Source organism: Rattus rattus, chromosome 7 (genome assembly GCF_011064425.1).
Source record: "Rattus rattus isolate New Zealand chromosome 7, Rrattus_CSIRO_v1, whole genome shotgun sequence".
Lineage (NCBI taxonomy): Eukaryota > Metazoa > Chordata > Mammalia > Rodentia > Muridae > Rattus > Rattus rattus.
The window spans coordinates 8,528,247-8,553,015 of record NC_046160.1 but is presented as its reverse complement, the minus strand read 5'-3'; the positions used below and the strand labels follow the sequence as shown (position 1 = coordinate 8,553,015).

General features: G+C 40.7%; 1 protein-coding gene across 1 annotated transcript in view; it reads right to left on the bottom strand.

The window, feature by feature from the left end:
• Thada (THADA armadillo repeat containing) overlaps positions 1 to 24,769 on the bottom strand; it is a 307,293-nt gene that overhangs the window by 196,464 nt on the left and 86,060 nt on the right. Inside the window, exon 25 of the mRNA XM_032908756.1 lies at positions 23,459 to 23,550. Within this exon, the coding sequence (XP_032764647.1) occupies positions 23,459 to 23,550 (92 nt within the window). The remainder of the gene's footprint in view (positions 1 to 23,458; positions 23,551 to 24,769) is intronic.

The following is a 24,769-nucleotide window of genomic DNA, read 5'->3' as shown; positions in this document are numbered from 1 at the left end:
GAGCAGTGGGCAAGAGCCAAAGAGAAGCTCTCCAGAAAGTTAGTCTCACATGAACTGAGATAAACTAGGACATTGTCAAGCTTCAAAACATAGGCTAGACCATACAGACACTGCTTAGATGATGCTTGGTTTTAAAGGACAGCAAGCATTAACCTCTCCTAGGCCTGCTGGGAGGCTGAAAGGGGAGGAAGTAAGCCTTTAGCAAAGGGTAAGCACAGATGCTTTTGAGGCCTAGATGCCTTTGGCTTGCCTGGAAGAATGGATGGGGGTGGAGGTAGGGTTGGGAGGTCTGAGATGTCAAGCTAATGGATCTGAACTCTTAGCTCTCAAATTCTGAGAAGCTGCCTTAAGTTTGGGCCCAAGAATAAATATAAATTCTGTTTGGGTCACTCTGAAAATGTTTTAAGCAAGTATATGGTGCCTACATGAAAGCGGAGAGAGATTTTTTAAACTGACATTGTTCTTAAGGCTAGGAGGAGTGGTGCCACACGCCTTTAATCCCAGCACCCAGGATGTAGAGGCAGCATGGATTACATAGGAGACCCTATCTCAAAAAATAATATTAAATTAAACTTTTAAAGAAATAAAAGTGTGTGTTGTGTGCTCATGTCTGTGGGTGTGATGGCAATATGTCTTAGGATGTAAGGAATCAAAGGAACACCTGTAGAAGTTGGTTCTTTCTACCATGTGGACCCCAGGGATCAAATAAAGAACATCCAACTTGTTGGTATCTTTACCCACTGAGCCATCACACTGGCTAGAGAGAGAGTTTTAAAAAAACAATACACTATTAGTTAGAAATGCACATATTTTCACGGGTATTGAATAAGGCCTATCACTGAGACAGTTTTAGACCACAGGGTAAACTGAGTCACCTGATCGAGTGCTGAAATGGCAGAAAGGTCCACCTGAAGCAGCCCCACAGTCCACTGTTTACTGGAACGCCCTCCCCCAATCCTGTATTTGCTTTACACACTACAGATTTCCTCAGTACCTTGAAGGAAGAACTGTTAGTCATCAAGCTGGATGGTGTAACTTAATAGGGTCTTTGTTCAGAAAATTTAATTACAGGCCTGAACCCTGAATGAATGTAAAATAAAAACAAGCAGCTGGAGGGTCCCCCACCTCCACCCCCCACCCCCACCTCCACCTCCACCTCCACCCCACCATCCCTGGCACATCTGCGGCAGCAGTTTCTTCACTGGTATCTGCAGCATGGCCCATCCTCTGTAATTGCTTCTGGCTCCTCTGGCCTGGTTTCTGGCTGCCCTGTGGCTCCACTTACAACTAAGGCTTAAAGACGCTCAGAGGTGATTTCAGCTTTTTCCTACCTCTTAGGAGGCTTCTGCCTAAGCTCAGGCCATAGTCTTACAACTGAGCTAGTGTGTGCTTCCTGTCAGCCTCAGAGCTTTCCAATTTTTGCTCCCCAACAAGGCTCTACAGAACAGAGTTCAAAACCAAGCTTTAATCTACCTTAACATTGACCAAATACTTTTACTCTGTAAGTACCCAAGGAAGGTTGCTGCCACAGGGCACCGGGTATTACTTACACTCTGCTGACTATCAGAGACTGCAGGATTTAAAAGCTAAACACCAGAGGCCCCACAAACTACAATAATAACCGCTGGAAATATCAGATTCAGAACTTTTCTGGGCAGAAAGCAAGGAGAACACCTATTAGTAAAAAGCTTACTTTCTAACCCTGGAGCCAAGCACTGGCACCCTTCCACAGAAAAACTGAGTCATGCCAGTGTCACAGGAGGGAAAAGTGCTGGCCCAGATGGCCATCGAGTATGAAGAGGACTTGCCCATGCATGGAGAACCCCTTTGAGGGCCTGAAACCCACCTCCCCTCCGAAAGCATTGTTAAGTGATGATAAAATTTCCAGCTTAAAGCACAGGGAAAAACTTTCTAGTTCCAAACAAAAATAGAAGTTACGAACTTCAAACATTAAGTTTCCTAGAGGAAAGTAATATGCAAATGTAATTAATTCATGGGAAATGCTAAGGCAGTATTTCATTAAGAGGAGAAAAGAAGTCCCTCAGAATAGGTTATTTTGGAGGCAAGCACTGAAGTTTCTCTTCCTTTCTGCCCTTCTTTCACTAGTAAGACTATGTATGTTTGCATTGCAGGGGGGAGTACAGTGTGTGTGTGTGTGTGTGTGTGTGTGTGTGTGTGTGTGTGTGTGTGTGTGTGTGTGTGTGTGTGTGTGGCAAGACGCACGCACATGCATGTGCAGGGGGGGGTGTTTGAGGGGATGCAAAGGCCCTCAGTATTCAGTTCCTCACAGTACTGGGGAAACTCTAAATCAGAGGGACCCACCAAAATGCTATTCTGTTTTGAAAGTGGCCTTAACTGTGAAAAGGCACATTTCCAGTTCAAAATTCAAAGGTAGCTCTACCAACAGAGGGCTGGTTATTTGGATGGAGACATGTGATAAACACTCCCTAAGGAAGGAGCAAATGAGAAAGGGTAAAAGGCAAAGGCGAGGGGGGGGAGGGAGGGAGGGAGGGAGGGCCGGCACTGTCTCAGCAAGCTGCAGTCTGAGTACCCACAGCACTCCATAAAGAGCTGCTGCTGGTTAAAGAAAAACTCCAGCTTCTCTGGGGTGAATACCATGACATCTGTTCTCTTCTCATAACAGCAACTAAGTTGATTTAGGAAAATATTCTCTTTTCTAGAGTTGTTGGTGCATAATTACATGATTTCTCTTGAGCCCTGGTCTCTCTGTGTTTATTTTGCACATCTGCTCTCCCAATACCTGATACACAGAGGTATCATAAAGAGCAAACCAACAGGTATAAAGAGACCAGCCCTCAAAACAGATCAAAGCAAACAGCCGGTGGAGTGCTTTGGAAATCTTGGCTGGCAGCTCTTGTAAATAAAAGTGCTTCTAAAGCAGAAAGCATTCAACTACCGTATTTATATAGGGCGTGATTGACAGGTCAGTTATTAACTTCATAAAAACACAGGCAATGTTAACTAGCAAGAATGTTTGTTCTAGCTGTTCTATCTGAAGGAAAATGAAATCCAAGATAGAATGGCTTGCTCTCTGTTTCTTTTAAGTATTTATTTTAGAACCGTGCAGTATAAAAGAATGTTTTTTCAAGTCAGTGAACTTAAGCTATTTTGCTTACTGTTCTGGAATTTAAGTATGTTGTTATAGTTCTTTAGAAAACAAATGTTACATTTACTAAAGGCAAATTCCAATGGTGCACCATGATCTTTTGAAGACTTCAAAAGATTTTTATTCTTCTGAGTTACTAAAACTAAAGAAATTTTACATTAATTAACCTCTCTTCCAGTAACTAAAGTAGATCAAGTCAGAAAACCAAAGGGCAAAAAGACTTCCTCTTGTGCTCTGGACTCGGGCGTGTGTCCCTTGAATTACTCAGGCAGCAGATCTAAGTAAGTTCTGCCAGGAAGAGGTAAAAATAAATTGATGTGTATTTTACTAATATTATATTGATGTTTTTAATTGTATTCTTAATGTACTTTATCACATATGACATTTACTGAAATATTACAAGGTAGCATGCTTTTTTTTCTTAAATTCTAGAAAATTGTCAGCAGCATGTAGATGTTCCTTCAGGAAATCCTTTAGAACTAAATCCAATTTTGTATGAAATCCCTACCCTAGGAGGTCCAACCAGAAAAATCAGCTAACAAGCAAACATGTTTCTCCAACTCAAAAAATAACTTTTTTAGTAGTAGCCCTGAGTATCTACATAATAAGGGAATCTAAAAACACTTGTGTTCATCCAATCTATACTCTTCTTCATTTATAAAATAAAATTTTATATAACAAACAAGTGGAAGAAAAAGAGGGGAAAAACAAGTTTTGCTCTTTAGAATCAATAATGAATACTTTTAAGGTTGGAGTCATATGAAGTTGGCATTTCCTAGCCAAATAAATGCTTATGAAATGACTAGTGTTTCTGTGAGGATTTGTTTATGTGTACTTAATATCCTCAGGCCTCAGAGTTTTTTCCATGTAAACATAAGTTTTGTTAAATACCTCTTAAATTTAATTTAAAAGGCTATTTGTTATCAAAAAACTTCACTCTTAGACAAGGCTGTCATCATAGGAGCAGCATACCAAACCCAAGAACAAGCCCCACGTCCCCAGGAAACCCGTCCTTGTCACCAGTACACTTTATGTACCACAGCCCCGCTTCCTTCCCCACTGGCAAACAGCAGCCTTTCAGAACACAGAATTCTTATGAAATGAATACTCAGTCTCAGAGCATGCCCTGGCCTCCTCTACTACACACCCTCCCCCTGCACGACTATATTTTCAAACTAGAATATTTGTTTTGACAGACTTCTGCTTGCTTAATTCTCTGGCAAAGGCTTTCTTGTGCGCTCCTGGCCAGTAATGAACATTTTGCCAAAAATATGCAACTCTTGGCAGGACAAGAATAAGGGAGAAAAAACCCCTGCTGGCAGAGCCTTCCAGAACTGAAGATAAAAGCAGGTACAGTGGATAAAGAGAATCCTTTCCCTAACATATTATAATTTTCTCTGTTTCCCTGCTTCTCCTATCAGGAGAAAAATCTCACCTGGCAGTTTTACATGTTTTCTCTGCACATATAAAGCAATAGAAACGACTCTTCTGACCTTGCTTTCTAACTCAAGAACTACTTTTCCAAATGAAAAAAATGTACGTTAGCTAATCCTACTGAGAGAGCAAATCTCCCCAAACAATTTCTTAATAATAGTTTGTCAAGAAAATTAAAATCCATTGAACTTCTTTAATCCTGAGGATACTCTCATTATTTCTCCAATTACATTTAAGGACTTAACACTCAAAACAGTAACAAAGCAAAGACTTCCGCCTCCCCGCCCCCAATAAGTTCCAATGGCTGGGCTCCTCAAGAGCGCTGAGGGGGGAGTGGACAGCCTCCTCACAAGCAGAGTCTTGGATGAACAGCCCAGCAGCACATCTCCTCCATGGGTGAATCCAAGCACTTTGGAGAAAAAAAATATTAAAACATACTTGCTGATTTTAAAATACACAAGCATACATGTCCCATCTCCACATCTGATTACTGAAGCAGTCCATCTCTGTTGAGAGAGTTTACCAGATACATCATCTGACTACTGAGGCCATTCTCACCCTTCGGTGGGCCTACTCACTGAGACATAAAACACCGTCTACCGCAGAAGACGCCTTCGTCTAGGCCAGACCTTACCCTGGGTTCCAGACCCAGGGTGTACAACTGTCATGTGGACACGCTCCATTGCATCTTCCTCTGGTGTCTCAAGTCTTGGGTCCAAAGTGAACTTTGGAGGCTCGGGATGCAGTTAAGCTGGTACAGTGCCTGCTTAGCATGCATGAATTCATTCCCAGTACCACACAGACTGGCTGTGGTAACTCACACCTGTAACCTCAGTACTTCAGTGGTAGAAGAGGATCAGATGTCATCCTTAGCTACAAAGTGAGTGTGAGGGTAGCCGGAGACACATAAAGCCCTTGGGGGGGGGGGTAGGGAGGGGGACAGGGAGAAAGGGAAGGTGGATAAGAGGGAGGGAGGGCGGGCAAGAGTGAAATAGATGGGGAGGGCAGGCAGGCAGGCAGGCTAGCACACAGCTGTCCTAAATACCTTTATAAAGGATACTAGTAGACCAACCCACAGTTTTCTTCACTTGCCCAACTTCTATTTATTTCTGAAGCTCAGACCCTGACTTTACAGGAAGCCCTCCCTAACAGATAATCTTCAACTACACCCTTCTTCCAAACCCTCCCTACAAAAGCCCTGAACCTGGGGCCTGCAACTTAGTCACCTATTCTAGCTGACTCTCAGAGTCTTTTTTGGGGGGGGGTGGGGGTGGGGGAATGTGACTATACCTGAATGTATATATGTGTAACACATCCATGTCTGGTGCCTGCAACGGCCTGAACAGGGGGTTGAATTGCCTGGAACTGGAGTGAGCTATCCAGGTGTTTACGAGAACCGAACCCAGGTCCTCTGTAAGAAGACCAAGTGCTTTTCACAAATCAGCCCCGGACTCTAAGATTCTTAAAGCTAAAGACTTAAATGTTCAGCACATTACTCTGCACACAACAAGGCAACCCAATCCCCTGAATAAATGTTTCTAACAAGAGTGAAGTGTCCTGTGCTGGGCATTCTTTCCATGCTGTATGGACAGTATTAGCACCATCACAGGAGCCTCAGACTCATGTCCTGGTTGATATGTGAGGTGCTGAATCAGGGCATGAGTGTGCTTCAGGACTCCTTCCTCCAGTATGAGCTAATGCTCTTATCTCCAGGAGCCTGAGTAATTCTATTCCACCTCTCAGGAAAGAGGACACGATTAAACCACTAGCAAAACTTTGCTGCTTTTAGAAATAGTGTGTATTGGGCAACAAAAAAGCTTTGATATAATGGAAAAATAACTAGATTAGGAGTCATAACACCAGCTCTGCATCATACCAGATATGAACATGTAGCAAATTAATCATGGACACTCCCAAGAATGCTATCTGGAATGGGGCAATAATACTTATCCTCCTGGGAATGCCTGGGAACACATGAGATAAGGTGAAGACAGTCTGCAGGCTTTTTATAAAGCAGAGTACACTAATGTTATTTCAACCAGGAACTACAGAATGAGAGGACATTTGCTTCTGCACACAGCCAGTACCTACAACTGGTCACTGTATACTTTTATTTTGATTTTCTCTTTCAAATAATTAGAAAAGTTTTCACATTTGCAAAACTGTTTCTACCAAATGTTGAAAAAAAAATCTCTAGTAAAGTGGACCAATTATAGCACATCTGTTTTAAGACTTTCAGTATAAAATTAGAAAATGAAAAAATACTGAGTATTAATAAAAGTTTGAGAATAGTTTCAAAAACAAAACAAGGAGCAACACAAGGAACTAAAGGATCCACACTACATTGGTTATCCATGCCCTCTGTCACCAGTGGAATCTGATATAATGCAGCCAGGGCTCTGACCCTACAGACTATGAACAGCTCAGTAGATAAATCTCAGTAAGCCACTACATCAAACAGACTGGAAAAAATCAAAAGAGCGCTGAGCTAAGCCAGACTAGACTGATATTTTGGTTTATTGGCTAACTGTCGTGCTTGGAAAGGCATAAAGCTTAATTGTGAGGCCTGAGGTAAACGTAAAAAGTGCTGGTCTTTAGTAGAAATACTGATCATAGCATCTGTTGCTAGTTAAAATAAGTGGAGATCTTCATCCAGAATATTTTTAGTTGTTTACATTTTAAATAAAGGAAAATAACCTGTCACATAGTGACTAGTCTTGAGTCACCATTTCAGCCTTTTGAGAATGCTTGAACTCCCTCGTGTGAATGAGGGAGTAACGCTGCTGCTGATTCGAAGCACAGGACAGGCGAAAGGAGCAGGAATGAGCTCTGTGCTTCCATTCACAGCTTCTCATGGTATTACTAAGCATAGGTTCCTCACACATATTAGTGAACACAACCCTGTATGGGAAAGTAAAGTCCACTGCTAGAATTTGGATCTTTTTAGGACTTTCTATGGAATAACTTACTCCACTTGGCTGAACAAGCATCCAAACCCAACATTTATTTTTAATGGAGAATATAAATACAAGCACTTTGTTTTAAAAAACAAACGCAACGGTCATGTAAATCCAAAAGTGCTAACTGTTTCAAGCTTCCACTTTGGATCATTTAGAATCTACAGAAGTTTATTCCCAGCTTATCCATCACTAGTCTCTACTAAGGAAAATGATTGTAAAAATTAAGATGGTTTACAGTATTTAAAATCTCATTATTTATATAAAAGCCTAGAGCTTCAATAGGTAAGCTAAAGGCTCTTAGATGTAATCAATTTTACCAACGCCTGTCCAGGGCTGTTTAATATTTACAAGGAAAATACACTCACCATAGTTTTTTATAAAATAGCAAGTGGGGAGTAAATAGAGGAAATGTAGAAGGGGAAAGAGAATTCAGAAAGTTTCTTCTGTAACTTTTCTTTCTGAATCATCAAAGAGCACCCACTTCCCTCATACTCCTTGAAGTTTTGCACTACACAGGAACTTTTGTTCTCAAGTCCACTGTGTTTATGCCGCTCATGCTTGGTCACGGGACTCCTTGTTCCTGTCAGACTCCTGGGTCCCATTCCTATCATTAGCTTCAGAATGTCTGTCAGTGAATGGTGTCCCGACCACCTATTAGGATGTTCTGTTGGCCCCGAGAGAAGGTTCTCCTGGTAAACTACAATAAAGGTCCTTGGCTCTGAAGTGCCTTCCTTTCACAGCTACTCAGGCCACCCAACACTACTGAGGCAGTGTCTACAGTGTGTTGTGACTCACTCTACACACACAATGCATTCTTCTCTTTGGTATTTCTTTGAGAATACAAATGAATTTATAGGAGACAATATGCCATGTCTAAGGTATAAGATGAGGTGTCATCCTATGGATGCGGCTCAGCTGGTAGAATGCTGACAAAGTGCTGGGAGGCTGTGGGTTCAATTCCCAGTAGTGCATAGACCAGGGCATAGGCACACAGGTTTGTAATCCATGCACTACAAAGGTGGAAGAAGGAGATGAGGAGTCATCCTTGGCCTCAGCCAGTTCCTGGCCAACCGAGATATCCTATCTCAAAACGTCAACAACAACGGAACAGAAGAATCTTGAAGAAAGAGAGAACAAATACCAAGACAGTGGGTGCACTCATGCAGTTAACTTAAAACAAAAACTCTCTCAGCCCTACAAAAACAAAACAAAAGCAGTAAGACAGAAAACACCAAAACAAAACAAGTTCTCCATGCACACAAAATAAATAAAAAATAAACAATGTACAGAATTCCTTTCGTATTGGCTAATTACTCCTGAGCATGGCACCTGCCCTGGGGTGTGGTTGATAGACCCAATGACATTCCATTGAAGAAAACTGATTTTCTCTTTGCCAGGAGGTATGAAGTGCAAATAGTTTCTTGGTTAAGGGTAGGACCCCGTGTCTACCTCCCAGTCAGTGATGCAACTCCAACTGACTTGAACCAGTGCAGATCTTAAAGAGAAAACAGCGCCAACAAAAACCACACCTGAGCAGTGAAATGAGAGGTCTGTATACCAAGCACGGGAACAGGGCCCTCCACAAGCACCTCCACTTTCCCCTCACAAGTACCCCAGAGTCAGATATTATTATACCATTTCCTGAGAACACTGAGATGAAGGAACCAGAACTCAGAGCACTAAAACACAAGCAAATGAGGTGAGGTCTCAATGTGGCTGTTGCCCTGTCTATCTCAACATGCCTCTCCTGGACATGCCACAAAAGGCAGATGCCGACCAAGTGACAGGAAAAAGGTCCGGCACAGCCACAACAGGGAAGATTTCCCAGAGAACAGCAAAGGATTGAAGCTAAACCTGAAGGATAGAAAGTGTAACTTAAGAAAGGAAGGAGGGGGCTGGAGAGATGGCTCAGCGGTTAAGAGGACTGACTGCTCTTCCAGAGGTCCTGAGTTCAAATCCCAGCAACCACATGGTGGCTCACAACCATCTCTAATGGGATCCGATGCCCTCTTCTGGTGTGTCTGAAGACAGCTGCAGTGTACTCATAAATAAAAATAAATAAATCTTAAACAAACAAACCCTTTAAAAAAAAGAAATAAAGAAAAAAAAAGGAGGGATAGGCATTTTAGGATAGAAAAAAAAAAAAAAAAAACCCCACAAAAGCTGGGGTGGGGTCATCCTCAAAGGAAAAGTAAAACATATTCAAAGGAACATTGACAGATTGGTCTGCTTAGAGTTTATGTATTTGTTGGGTGGAAGATGGCAGCCCAAGAGTTTAATAAATATTTGTGAGTTTGAATAATAGGAAATAAGGTGAAAAAGTCAGGTGCAAATTATAGAGATCCTGACAGCAAAGCTGAAGAAACCAACAGACAGATAACTGTGGGCCAATGCTCAATCCCCCACTAATAAAACCAAAGGAGATTGAAACAACTGGTCCTTTTCCTACCACATTCCCTTGCACACGCATTACAAAAGAACAATTATGGTCACTGCTGAGAAGATTATACATGCTGGTAAATTTGTAAACTGATAAATCTCATTTAAAAGAAGCTTGGCTATCAGTTTCATAAAATGTTTGTATTCTTTAACACAGTATTCCCATTTCTGATCATTTATTCCAAAAAAATAAATCTCCCCAGAATGGGAAAAAAATTAAAAGTTCACAAGAATAATCCTTATGCTATTTTTCATTATATGGAAAAATTAGATAGGCTGTAAATGCTCGATGAATGACAAGCAGCGGGCGGAGCAGGGAGCAATCAGAGGAACAGAAACCTTTGAGGGCTAGTGAAAGAGACGACTGCTGTAGGAAGGTCACATGAAAACTGTTTTTCAAGATCAAATTAAATATCTGACAACCACAAACAGAACCCAAAGACAAGTAGTGTGCAGGGTCCTAGAAATTACACACAGTGACATGAGCTAAAGAAAAGTACTACATATATTAAAACACTTCTGAATTAATATCCTAAAAGCTAGGAGGAAAGAAATATTTAATAATAGAATTATTTGCAAGGAACGGTATCACAAGGAACGGTACTCAGAAGGGGAAGTCAAGAGTGTCAAGAGTTCAAGGTCATTCTTGACAACACTGGAAGTTTAAAGCTAGCCTTGGCTACAGGAACACAGCTCTCAAAAAAAAAAAAGTACACAAGCTATGACAAAAAATGATGATAGAATTATTATTTTTATCAAGAAAACCATGGCTTGTTCATTATAAAGAACTTACATAATCACTTATGAAAAGGTGAAGTACTTTAAAAGCTGTCAAGATGGCCTAGGTTATCAGCTTTGCCATGTATACCTGGCACGATGAGTCCTAGCCTCAGAATTCACAATGGAAGGAGAGAGCCAACCCCTCCAGATTTGCAGAGAACAAGGACACTGTTAGCACCACTCATTATTCCCCAAGAATGAATACAGATACATTTAGACTGTCTTGATTATACAGAACACACCCAAAGGCCCAGGGAGGAAGTTCAGTTGTAGAATGCTTGCCTCACATGCACTACACCCTGGATTTGATCCATAGCAACTACACTCCTCACACCTTCCCTTAAAAAAGACAGATATCGGGGTTGGGGATTTAGCTCAGTGGTAGAGAGCTTGCCTAGCAAGCGCAAGGCCCTGGATTTGGTCCCAGCTCGAAAAAAAAAGGGGGAAAAAAAAAAAAAAGACAGATATCGGCTGGAGAGATGGCTCAGCGGTTAAGAGCACTGACTGCTCTTCCAGAGGTCCTGAGTTCAATTCCCAGCAACCACATGGTGGCTCACAACAATCTGTAAAGAGAACCTATGCCCTCTTCTGGTGTATCTGAAGACAGCTACAGTGTACTTATATATAATAAATGAATAAATCTTTAAAAAAAAAAAAAGACAGATATCAAAACTCACTTTGTCCCTCTAAAAAGCAGCAAAATCTCAAGTTGGCTGAGCGCCAAATATACATAAGGCATAGCATGTGCATCATGGGGGAGTATGTAAGAGTCATGGCATAGCATGTGCATCATGGGAGAGTATGTAAGAGTCATGGCATAGCATGTGCATCACGGGAAAGTATGTAAGAGTCATGGCATAGCATGTGCATCACGGGAGAGTATGTAAGAGTCATGGCATAGCACGTGCATCACAGGGGAGTACGTAAGAGTCATTAGACGCTTGCTTTCAGTTGTTCTAGAGCAAGACTATAACTTGATTCCTAATTAGCAAACATTTCCTCATTCTCAAAACTATTGTCATTTCATAATATAACACTTACCTCTTCCTTATTTATTTTGACTACAGTTTTGTTTGAGTTTGTTTGATTACAAGCACATTTTATGTTCTGGTATACTCCTTAGACCAATGTGTGATGCTTCTTCACACATATTCATCAATGGTATCAGATTATATGCACAAAGTTACTCCAGATGAAGATAAACTGTTCCTGGGACTTTTAAATACTTACAATGGATAACACTGCATACATATATAAGGCTCTAAAAATCATTAAATTTCAATTTAATGAGAATAGGAGCAAAAGGAGTTTTCAGAGAAAGAAGCCCCACAGAAAAATACAATGGATTCCAGAGAATTCAGTTTTCCTGGACAAGGCAACAGCAAGGCAGTTATGTCAGCGAAGTTTTGACAGCAGACAGAGATGAAAACAGGAAGGATAAAAACAAGTATTTGAACATGGCAGTCCACCAGTGACAGGACGCTCTCAGGGACATTCGCATTATTTCATGTCATATGTGGTCACTGCAGGTACCCCACAGAAATGAGGTACTTCACTATTGAACCATTATATTCTTATTATGATAAAGTCAAACCAAACTGTGATTGTCAGTGTTAAATGCCCAGCTTGACAAGATCTAGACTCACTGAGGAGCTGGGCCAAGCCTCTGAGTATGCCTGTTGAAGGATTGACTGACACAGGAAGAGCATCTTAACTGTGCTCCAGGCTGGTCCTTGGCAGCACCCTGAGCTGTGTAAATGGAGAAAGGTGGCAGAGTAGCACCACGGTTTCATCGTCTGTTTCCAGCTCCTGCTGCCTGATGTTCCTGCCATGATACCCTGAACTGTGAACTAAAATAAATCCTTTCCCAATAAGTTGCTTCCGTCAGAGTGTTTCATCACAACAGGAAGAGACATTACTGGTGAATGACCAAAATGAGACATTACCATTCAAAAGACTTCTTTTACATCTCTGTAGTGCTCACTAACACTTTAGAGAAAACTTAATTAATCTTCATAAAGAAGATAACGATGATGAGCCATCCTAGGGTTTTATTTGGGTTTTTGTTTGTTTTTTTGCTAATTTATTTTTGTTTTGGTGAAAACAGGGCATTTTTTTTATCTGTAAAGACCAGTGACATTGTTTCTTGAAGCTATCATTTCATTTCCAAATATAAATCTAGAAGATAGTGTAGAAGATAGTGCCAACAATGCCCTGTACTTACTCTGTATACTGGCAGGGTGAAGAACTCAATAAGGACAATGGTACACACAAGACGACGACGTGGAGAAAGGAAAAGGTTTGACGAATATAAGCTTACAGACTAGGGCCGTGTTGTGCTGGAGGTGCATGTGTTCAGAGGAATTGAGTGGAAACCGGAAGAGCGGCATACAGATTGATCCTACGGGGGAGGGAGACAGAACTCAGAGTGCTTCCACGCCTTTCCACCTACATAGAGTTAGTGGGAGGAAGCGGCCCACAGCGGGTCACACCATCACTCTACCTGTCCTTAAATTCTGATCGTATTTTATAAGTGTCTGAACCTCGTCAGTGCTCACAGACTTGCATGAGTGGTCTGTAGACATGGTACCACAAGCACAGGATCTCAACTGTGATAAGGGTCGGCAAAGGGACTCGACTGAATAAAGGGGCAGAAATGATACCTCTATGCATCTGAATACTCAGATACCTCAGTAGTCACAGAAATAAATCAGCAAATATGAAGATGCCACAGAACTGAGTTCACAGAGGGGAAATTCTAGCTCTCCCTCCAAGATTCAGCAGCTACATTAGACCCTATGCAATGCGGCTAATCTCTTCTCCGGGTCAGCCAGGCTGGTTTGCCCTGGGCCAGATAGCTTTGTGTTCCTTCTATAGAAGCAGTTAGTACAGAACATACAGTTCAGCATTTACAGGACAGAAAAGAAAAACTTGGCTGTCAGAAAAAAATTATTCAGGACAACTGGACTAATTTGAGCCAAGGGGCCAAAAAAGTCAGTTTAAAATACCACATTCGGGGGTTGGGGATTTAGCTCAGTGGTAGAGCTCTTGCCTAGCAAGCGCAAGGCCCTGGGTTTGGTCCCCAGCTCCGAAAAAAAAAGAAAAAAGAAAAAAAAAATACCACATTCGATTTAAAATGAATGAGGATTTGGGACCCAGAAATAAAAATAAATCAAATAACAATTCCAATAAACTTGTATTATTTGACTTCATAGTTTTACCTCCCAACAAAAAAATCAACATTGTAAAATATGGGTCAAATTGCAAAGTAAGTCACAGTTTGCAATTAGCTTATAACAGATCAAGTATTGTCTTCCTTTCTTTTCTAGAGCTATGCTAAGGTACCATGACCAAGGGAACTTAGAAAAGAAAACTTTATTGGAGACCTACAGAGGGTGAATCCAGGATAAGTCATGGCAGGGACCGTGGTAGAAGACAGGACGCGTAGCAGTAACAGTGGAGTAGGAGCTGAGAGCTCACACACTGATCCACAAGCACAGGGCAGAGAGAGCTATCTGAAAACCCTGTGACATCCCTCCTCCAACAAGGCCACAGCTCCTTATCCTTCTCAAACAGCTGCACCAACTGAGAGAGGATCAAGCATTCAAATATATGAGCCCATCAAAGTCCTTTCTCTCCAAACCACCACAGCTATGATGTTGGGAGACATTTCGTTTTGCGAACAGCATTTTCAGTCTCAGAAAGTAACTGTATCATAGTTAGAATCTTTATTTTAATGTTTCCCAAACCATTCATCTGAAAAGATGTACTTTGTTTCTGGAAGTTAAATGCAGGACAGATGTAGTTTGTCCCTCAAAAGGACATATTCTGGAAGTCTGGCCCTCAGCATAACAGTTCAGAGGTGATGGGACCAGGAAGAGAAGGTAATTAGATTACAGGAACATTACACGATCATGAGTGGACTATGCTACCTTGAAGGATGGCTCACATGCTGGCAGAGTAGGTTATAATACAAGGCTGCCCGCATACCTGGCCCTGCTCTGTGTGGTTAGCTTCCTTTGTCTGTTTCCCTGCTGTAAATAGACATAGGGACATCTTCAGAATGCCAAGTTCACGATTTTAACCACTCGCAGCCACCAGAATCATAAGCCAAACTTTATGTATTATCTAGTATCAGGAAGTCTGATTCAGAAACACAAAATGCACTAAGACTGGATGACACTGTTTTTAATGCAAGCTGATTACAAAAATGATGCACATAACAACAGATAAAGCAGCAGCACCTCAACACTGTATAATTATATGCAGAAAATAGAAAGGGAAAATAAGCTTTCTCTTCCAATATTAAAGTTACTATCCTTTTTTGATTTGTTTTCTTTTTCAAGACAGGGTCTTACTATGTAGCTCTGGCTTTTCTGGAACTCACTATGTTGACCAGTTTGACCTCAAACTCACAGAGATCCACCTGCTTCTGCCTCCCAAGTGCTGGGATTAAAGACGTGCATCACTATGCCTAATATCACTATTCTTTATAAAGACATTTTCAAAGTTTTGGAGATGGCCTAGATTCTGGACCCTGGAAGAACATAGCAATTGACATCATTAATTGCTTAGTAAACATTCATTCCCTCACCTCATAACTCCTATAAGTGGAACTTAACTTTGGTTGGGAAGTCACCCCTCACAGGGCAGTTTTATGCTTTAAGAAAGGGCCCAAAACCTATCTTATTTTTTTCAAAGTTGGTCACCACTCTTTCCGGGCCCATCTACTAAATCTTCTTTCTCACATAGACACACAGAAAATCATGGTCTGATCAGGCCCTTGGCTTCCTGACTAGTTCACCAACCATGCTATTAGAACTACCAAACTTAGAACATACCAAAAATCAAGACTTTGGAAAAATGGAATGGATCTCTTCCTAATAAAATGGTTGAAAATTAATTTTTAACATGTACAATCATGAAATATTCACAGATTTTCATGGATTGCAATTCATGAGCAACTATTAACAGGCCTTGCACTGTGTTCTCCAGTCCTACTCACCCATGACAGAGAAGTCCCATGTTTCTCAAGGACTCTCAAAAAAAAAAAAAAAAAAAAAAAAAAGAGGGTTTTTTTGTCATGGAATCCTTTGATACAGAAGCTTTTGAACAATTCCTAATGTTGTATAAAATTCAAACTTTGATCTGTTTACTTATAAGCCAAGTGACCTATCTAGAACACGTGTCATAGGAATAAAGAAAGCATCTGCCCTACCCTTTCTGTCCTAGGCTGCTCCCCCATCCTTGTGCACACTGTGTAAGATATCAGTATGTACTATATAAAACCACGTGCAACAATCCCTTCTCCTCTGCATATCCAACCCTAGCCCTCCTTTCAAGTCGAGAATAAACTGAACTGCTCCTTCAGATGGCCTCTCTCTTCTCTAGTCCTTGTCTCTGACAGTCAGGACTATAAAGTCCAATAATCACATTTACTGGACAAGTTCAAGTTGGTCCTATCATTCACTAAGCAATGACATCCTGGACATCCAAGACCATGTCATGAGCTGCTTTTGTACACACTACATGCCAAGGTACACGGTAAATAGTTAATACAAATTTTATTAATTATATTTTAAAACTTTAGTGTGTGGTAACATTCAAGGAATTTCAAACTATCCAGTATTAAAATGAATTGTTTCAGGGACTAAGTTTGGAATGAGAAGGGAATACTTCCATGCTCTAACAAAGCTGCTCCCTCAGTGTTAAGCCTTTGACTTGGTCTTCTCATTTGGAAAATAGTTCTGTGCTGTGTCTCTACGGTAGTGACTGTGTAACAAGTACTGCTTATAGCCCTCCTGAAAACGGCAAACTTTATCTCAGAGGCCTGGAAGCAACCCTGACATCTTGAATTATGTAATCTTAGTATCACATTATATTAGTCTGGCTCATATAAAATTTAAGCTACAAAAATACCAAAGCAAAGAAAAAATATTTACTCATGCTTTTTTAAGATACAGAAAGAGGATGCATGCATTGCCAAAATTCCATAGAACATGCTCTAACGAAAACAACAATGCCTTAGTTATTAAAGAAGGCAATGGCCTGAAGCGGCACTTAAGAACCAAGATTACCTGGTCCATGCAAGAGTCAATATTTAAGAACACAATGACTAATTCCCACTTCAAGTTCATGAACATATTACTTGTCAAGATTGTTTTTTAAGTTAAAATTTTTATTTGTGGTTTTCTTACCTAAAATTCTTGAGCCCAAGAATGAACAGTAGCTTAAGACATGGGACACTACACTGGCCCAGGGGTCAGCATAGACTTTATTCCAGTTGTAAAAGCCATTCATTCAACAACAGCAACACAGGAGGTGGGTCTTACTTCTCTGCCTTTAAAGGCAGACGCTTCTCTTCTCTGGCTAAAAAATGAAACTGAATGCTACACAAATGTCTGTGAAAGACAAATGGATGACACCTCTAAACCATATCAAAACATCAGACTCTTGATTTTTAATCACTGTTTAAAAGCTTATAACAAGTGAAGTATTTTCTTGGAAGAATAAAATTCTTATTCTACAAAAGAACCACTGAATCCAGTTTTATATTATTGTTACTACTAGAAGAATCTGCAATTTTAAAAATGTTCTAGTCAAGCTACTGTGAACTAATATTAACCATTGAATTTCATTGCTAGTGCTACCCGTAGTTGTAAGCAAATCTTTCCTGTACCTCAACTTTCACATCTACAAAGTGTGAAAAGCACTGATTACTTCTTAGGTTCTTAGGATAAAACCAAGCAATGAAGACTGTTACAATTTAGACTGGTTCTAATTAAAGACATGAATGAAAAACATAAGCATGGACTATAAAAGATATTTAGTTAGGTCTAAAAGAAATCCCATTACAGGAAAGAATTTTTATAAGCCCCCAAATTCTCATCCCATCTCACCCAACTATTATCAAACATAAAAGTTTTATAGTTAACTGTAAAAATGGCAAATGTCTAACAGCAACACTGACACCTTGTTGGGGCAATTGAAACAGAATCGGAGACTTCTACCTTCCTGATTCTGCAGCATGAAATCCCGGCATCCTTGAGCCTGAAGCCTGTTCTTCCCTTACTTCCATAGGCGTGAAGTAAAGGGGGCCTGGTAAGGCCTCGCATCAACACACACAGAATGGGTCACAGGTACCAAGGGAATTTCTCCTGTCCTCAACAGAGACTCAGACACAGCAGACCATCCTCATCAACTCTCCGGTTTCCCCAAGGACAGGGAATATTTTTTGTTTTCTGTGTACATATGATGGGGAGGGTAGGGGCACATGTGACGTTCAGGGACAACTCTGTGATCATTCTTTCTGTCTGCTTTCATTGTGAGTTCAGGAGACTGAAATCTACATGTTCAGGCTTATGCAATTCATCCCTTTACTGACTGTGATAACTCCCCATCTCCCCTCCCTCTTCTCAAATTATTCTAAACAAGCTGTCTTATGACCAAGGCTAGCTTCTAACTTAAAAAATATTTTAACTTTCATTATTTTATGTGTAAAAGAGTTCTGCCTTCATGTATACCTGTGCACCATAGTTGTTGGTCCTTGAGATGGTAAAGCCTCATGTGGGTGCTGAGAATCAAACCTAGGTCCTTTGCAACGACAACAAATACTCTTGACCACCAAGCCCACTCTACAGTCCTAGCTTCTAATTCTTAAGAATAAACTTGAGTTCCCAGCCTTCCTGTGTTTGTTTCTCAAGTGCTGGGACTTTATGCATGCATCACCGCCTGGGATTTATGTGATACTGGGGCCTGAACCCGGGGCTCTGTGCACATCATGAAGGCCTTCTAGCAACTGAGCTTCATCTTTAGCTCAAGCATGGAATACTTCTGATCTCTGTCTGTATGCTAATAACTGGCCCAGAGTAAGGATACAACCAATATTCATTTAGTGAAGAAAATAAGAATTCTTTTGGTCTACAGATGTTGATATAATCCTGGTCACAGTCAAAGAAAGTTCTGTTTTCAGTGTGGCCAAATAAGTACTTGCTGCAAGCTCCCTTGCAGTTCAGGTCAGGTAAGTCACTGTGACGTCTAATAATTACATTTTCAAAAGCACGGAAGCCAACATACACTACAGCTCTCAATTTTAGTTTTGAGAATCCAATTCTTCCCTCAACAATGGAGTAGGTAACCACAGAAACTTGTGGAATCTGTTTTCCTAGAAAACATGAAAAACAAAAGAAAAGCAGTTCTGTCTGGCAACTGCTTCACTCCTTAGAAGATGCTGGCACGTCTGTGCCACCAAGATAGTAAAAAAACAAAAGTAACTAAAATGGTTCTGTCCTTTCCACATGGTATCTTTACACAGTCATTGAGATCACTGTGTTTGGATCTAATAATGCTTTTATGGACACATTCTCTTCTTACATTGTACGAAATCTTCCTATATTATTTCTTTGACTATGCATTTCTCTTTAATAAGGCAAAATAAAGAAAAAGCATAGCAATAGATTAAATTTTGTTTTCCTTTATAGATTGGCTTTCTCTCATGTACCCAAATCTACTCATCCACTGTGCCTTTTAAAGGAACTTTACCTTCAAATATTCCACTTAGTTTTCCCATTTATGAATATCTATAGAATTCACTAGTTGTATCATGTTATGGTATATATTTTGTATTTCACCTGATTCACAAGATCTCCTCAGCTGAACTGTAAGCTCCTTGATTATGGGCCAAGCTTCAGACCCTCCCATTCTCCTCTCCCATGTCAACACTGAGTTCATAGTAGGTGCGTGCCATGAGCTCAACACAAAAAAAAGGGCAAAAGCTATCCTAGTTCACTCTCTTACTCTACACTGTGCAAATGGATATCAATAATATAGGCAGAAAATAAAGCTTTTTAGACTGTTATATACTGACATTGGTTAGAGAGCTTGAACAAGACTACTTAAAGGTTAATTCACATAAGGATTAAATCAGGAAAGACCTACAGTCAAAGACCACACATATTTTGCTTCTTCTGTAAGAAATGAAGATCATCAAGGAAACCCCTCCATGCAAACGGAGCTGTTTTAGAAAGCACAGCACAGCCTGTAGATCAGAGCTCTGAGTCAGGCCGAGTTATAAGTTGTTAGATGACGAGAAACACAAGGAAATGAGTTTTAGAAAATCTTAATAAAGTAATATTACCAAGAACACACAAGTAAGGGGTTGGAAGGATGGCTCAATGATTGAAAAGGAGTACTGGCTGACCTTCCAGAGGAAATGGATTCGACCAGAACATGGATGGAAGCTAACAGCCATCTATAAGTTCAAGTCAAGAGAACCTGACACCTTCTGGCTTCAGTGGGTACTGCATGCACACAATGCACAGACACACATGCAGGCAAAACACCCATACACAAAATACAAGCACAAAATTTTAAAAACTTGCCCCTCAGTCCAGGAAAGTGGAACTGTGGTCAGACACAGATACATGAATGACCATCACAGGTTTATTTGTAACAGCCCAGAACCACAGACAGTACAAGACAGCCTTCAACAGATGCACAGCTCAACACACGCAGACAAATAAAATGTCGCAACTCTTCATAACGCAAAGAACACATATAAAACAAGGCCAATGGGCTCAAAAAGCACATTTATTTTAATACGCTTAGAGAAGGAGATGGTCCCTTGATCACATCTTTATGAAAGTAGGTTTTGTTTGTTGGTTGGTTGGTTTGACACTACTGTGTGTCAGGTACTGGTCTGTGTACTAGGAACAACACTTAACTGGAGTTGTAATTGCAGGAATTTTACAGAACGCCTGGGCTTAGTGTCTTACAAAGGGCCTCAGGGGTACTGCAAGAACCCTCATGTTATGGGGAAACTCAAGGCACAGGGATCAGTGATAACTTGTTTCAATCAATTACTGCGGCCATCTGGGGATGAAAGCAAGAGAAACAAATTTCTTCTTCCTTTGTATAGCACCAAAAATTGGTTTATTTGTTAAGCAAACCTGTCTGCTAGTCTCTTACTTACAAGACAGTATGCGAGGCACCAAAGAATGTCAAGATGCTGACACTGAACTTTTCTCAAGTCCTGCAGCAAGAGCGCGGGGTAAGAAGGATGGCAGAGGCAGGACAGAAAAAAATAGCAAATGTGTCTGTCTCTGTGCAAGACTCCAACACTGTCAGAGGAAAGGATAGTCTAATGTTAGTTCTGTACTCACAATAACTCCATAAGGACAGAGCCTAGGTCTTATTATTCCTCAGATGACAGTGCACAGTGGCTAATGGAGTCTATTAAGGTCATCACCAGTGGCAACAGAAAACCTAGAAACCAAGTTGTTTACTCCAAGAGACAGGATTTTCACCGCTGATGAAAAAGGCAGTTGTTTTTCTCCTGTCAACTCATTCCTGACCAGGAGCACACATTTGTAGTTCTCTAGCAGGGCAGTGACATTGTGCAAGCAAACGTCACCATCCTGTGAGATGTCACCTGGTGAGTTTAGTTATCCAAGAAAGGTCAAGCCATCCTCTCCAGCACATATCAAACAACAGACAGAAAGGACGTAGTAAGAACGAGCAGATGCGCAGTGCAGCAGAAGGTGACACTATCAAACACATCTCAAGCAGAGAGCTTGCTGCAAATCCAATGACAGCGGAGGCAGACGTTCCAGCCTGTCTAAGGATGACACTGGCAAACCTTCGGATGACAAGAATAAGGGCTCTTATCAAAAGTGACCCTCACATTGAAATAAAGAATTGATTTCCTACTTCTCATTTCCCTTTCCATTGCACTAAAGCCATTCTGAAACTACGCTGCTTCCTCCTCTCTAGGAAAGTTATAGTTTCCTACCCTTTCCCACTCAAAGAGAATGAATGTACAGAAGGTATTCCCATCAGTGTAACTTTGGTAAAACCATGTTAATCACTGCCATATTCTTTCAACCTCTTTCAACCTAATTAAAACAAATCGCATCGATTTTCTCTGTATACAGTCAAATCTGTATGTACATCCAAGAACCACTTCACAATTATAAGAAGAAATCAATTATTTTTGCTTTTCCGAGACAAAGTTTCATGTAGAACAGGCTGGCCTCAAACTAGCTCTGTAGCCCAGAGTGACTTTCAACTCCAGATGCTCCTACACCTGCACTCTGAGTACTGGGACTTCAGGCTTGAATCCTCAGGCTCAGTTCATATCACTAGTAATCATGGTCTTATAAGCAGACTGAACTATGTGGAACCTTAGCACACTGCAGAATTATGACCCAAGTGTGCAGACCAAAAGAGAAGCACTAGTCTTTTTAAACTACTTAATCTACTTTAAGAAAAGCAAAATTATTATATCCTTCCAAAGAAGCAATGTTTTACTTTTAAACTACAATTTGGATTTCAAAACAAACTAAGAACTAGAGAAATGGCTTAGCCATTAAAAGCAGTTGCAGCCCAATCGAGAGAGCCTGGGTTCAGTTGGCAGCACTCACATCAGATGATTCACAAACACCTGTAACTCCAGCTCCAAGGGGCCGGTGCCCTCTTCCGGTCTGTCTCTGTGAGTGCTGCATATACATACACATATGCTCACACTGATACACACACAGAGAAATTTAAAAAAAGAATAGTCTAGTATTTTCACCAAATTCTTGGGCAATTCATAATTATACCCATTACCTTCCTTTTAAATACATGATGAATTTTATAGGGTGATAAACAGCTTTTTAAATCACACCTCAGAGTGACACAAAGTTTCATTCACAGCATATATTTCATAACCTTTTTTTTTTTGGAGACGTGATTTCAGTCTGTAGGATAGGCTAGCCTCAAATTCACAATCCCCCTATCTCAGCCACTCTAGCACTGGTATTACAGTGGTATGCCACAGTGTTACTGTGTCCAGCATACTTTTTTAATTCCTAAGACTTAGTTCTATCACAAGAAAATATATTCTATAAGCAATTAGACTAAAACTTAAATTTGGGGAATGTTTTGTTCTGTTTTTAATAAGCTCTTAACAATTATAATGTGACTAACTGCCACACATGAGCTGGAAGGGGAAACTAGGCCTGGAATTACATCTAGATTCTCAAGAAAAAGACCACTTAGCCAACCAAACTGGATCCTAAGTAATGGTAAGGGAGCAGCTGAACACAACAACAGTGACATCTAGTGTTAGTGGTTAGACACGCATGGACCCCTCTGCACTGTAAACAACCCCTAGTTAGAGCCTCTCTTCTCTAGAAACAAACAACTGTTACAGTGCATTAAACTGTCCATAATCAGAATGTGTGCATAGGTTCACCAAGGATATCTTGTTAAGAGAAAAATTACCTGAGAAAGGAAACTCCAAAAAGACAAAAGTACTAATTCTTCCAAGTAGAAGAAAAAGGGAGTCAGGAACATACAGTGAAGAGATACAAAGATGGCTACATCTCTACCAGAACACGACTAGATGATATGCTGAATAGTATTTAAATACATCTAGAAAGAGTAACTGGAGGCATTTCAGCAATGCTTGAAGAAGATAAAAAGCATCCACAGAAGACTTTCTTATGTACCCGGAGTTGGTCAGCCTGCACTACTGCCCTGCAGCCCTGCCCTGCTCCTGCTGTGTTCCAAGACCTGCTCATTCCACGGCTTATCTGCCCAAGGACTTAGACGTGGGCGTGCGGCACGGTTTAGCTGACTGTAGCGTTTTTACACTGTTAGATCACTGATGAACTGTGAATCAGCAGTGATTTTAGCTTGGGCAGTCTGGGTAAAGGGGAAGTTGGACTGAGCTTACCTATTTGTTTTGGAAAGTTCATCCTTTCCCCTCTTAACTCCAAAAACTCTTGTGATCAAGGAACTAAAGAGAAGTGTGGATGAATTTCTCACCTAATGTAAAAATAAACAGAAAGTAAAAGTTAAAAAATAGTTATGACATGAAACCCATTTAAAATGTTTAAAGTAAATATTCAAAATCATAACCTAACTGGGTGCAGCTAAAGAAAATAAGGTTTGTGTGCATAAAAAAGGCAACGGAGGACAAAAAAACCCTTTCTGATAATTCATCAAATGACTTCCTCTTCAACTGAACCAGCTGTGCAAATCCAGTCACATGCATACAACATAGATTTTTCTAATACCAACTGTTTCATCATATATGTGTATACTTCTAGAAAACAATGTGATAAGCTGAGACACTGTCAAAACTAAGACTGAGCCAGCACAATGGCTGCTGCTAACCCTGATGACACAAGCTCGGTACCTGGGCCTACGCGGTGGAAGGGAATGTGTTAAACATGCCCACATGTCCTCTGCTCACTTTAATACCTTCTGTGAAGAAATGGATGTACCTGTTAATTGGGGTGTCTTTTTCTTACTGAGCTTTGAACAATCTTTATTTAAAACCCAGGGCCTGGCCCATGCTAGGCAAGTATCCTATCACTGACCTATGACTCCAGCTATTACATTTTTGTTTTGTTCTGTTTTTAATAGGCTCTAAACAATTATAATGTGACTGACTGCCACACGTGAGCTGGACAATTATGTATGCAATACATACATAATTGCATACAAAAGTGCAATACATTTTTTGAAGAAGATAACAGTGAAAACATTAAAATTAGAAAGCAGCTTTCTGAAGCCACTGCAGTAAGAGCTCAGCTGTCCAGAGTGGGGATAACAGAGGTGACAGAGCACTGTGTCTAGGCCAGTTAATATCCAGCTCAGGCTGACGAGTGGCCCCCAGGGAATAGAAGACCAGGGTTGCCAGATCTTCTGTGTTTTTCAAGGGAAGCCAGAAACCCCGACTTTTATGTGAAATCTCACTATTTGGAAATGCTGGCAACAAATTAAAGGAAAGTGAGGCACCATCTTGTAAGCCAAATAAAACACAGCAGTAGATCACATCTGTCCTAATGGCCACCCACTATCACCTCTACTCTAGAAGCGTGAATTGCCAATTCATCCACAATCATCATGAACATGGACTTTATGGATATATAAGCACCATCCACAGTATAGTCCCCAAACTAGACAGAAATCTACACTCAATAGTCAGCAAATAACAGAGCCCTTGTTACAGCAGTGCCTAATGTCCCCAACCAGTACG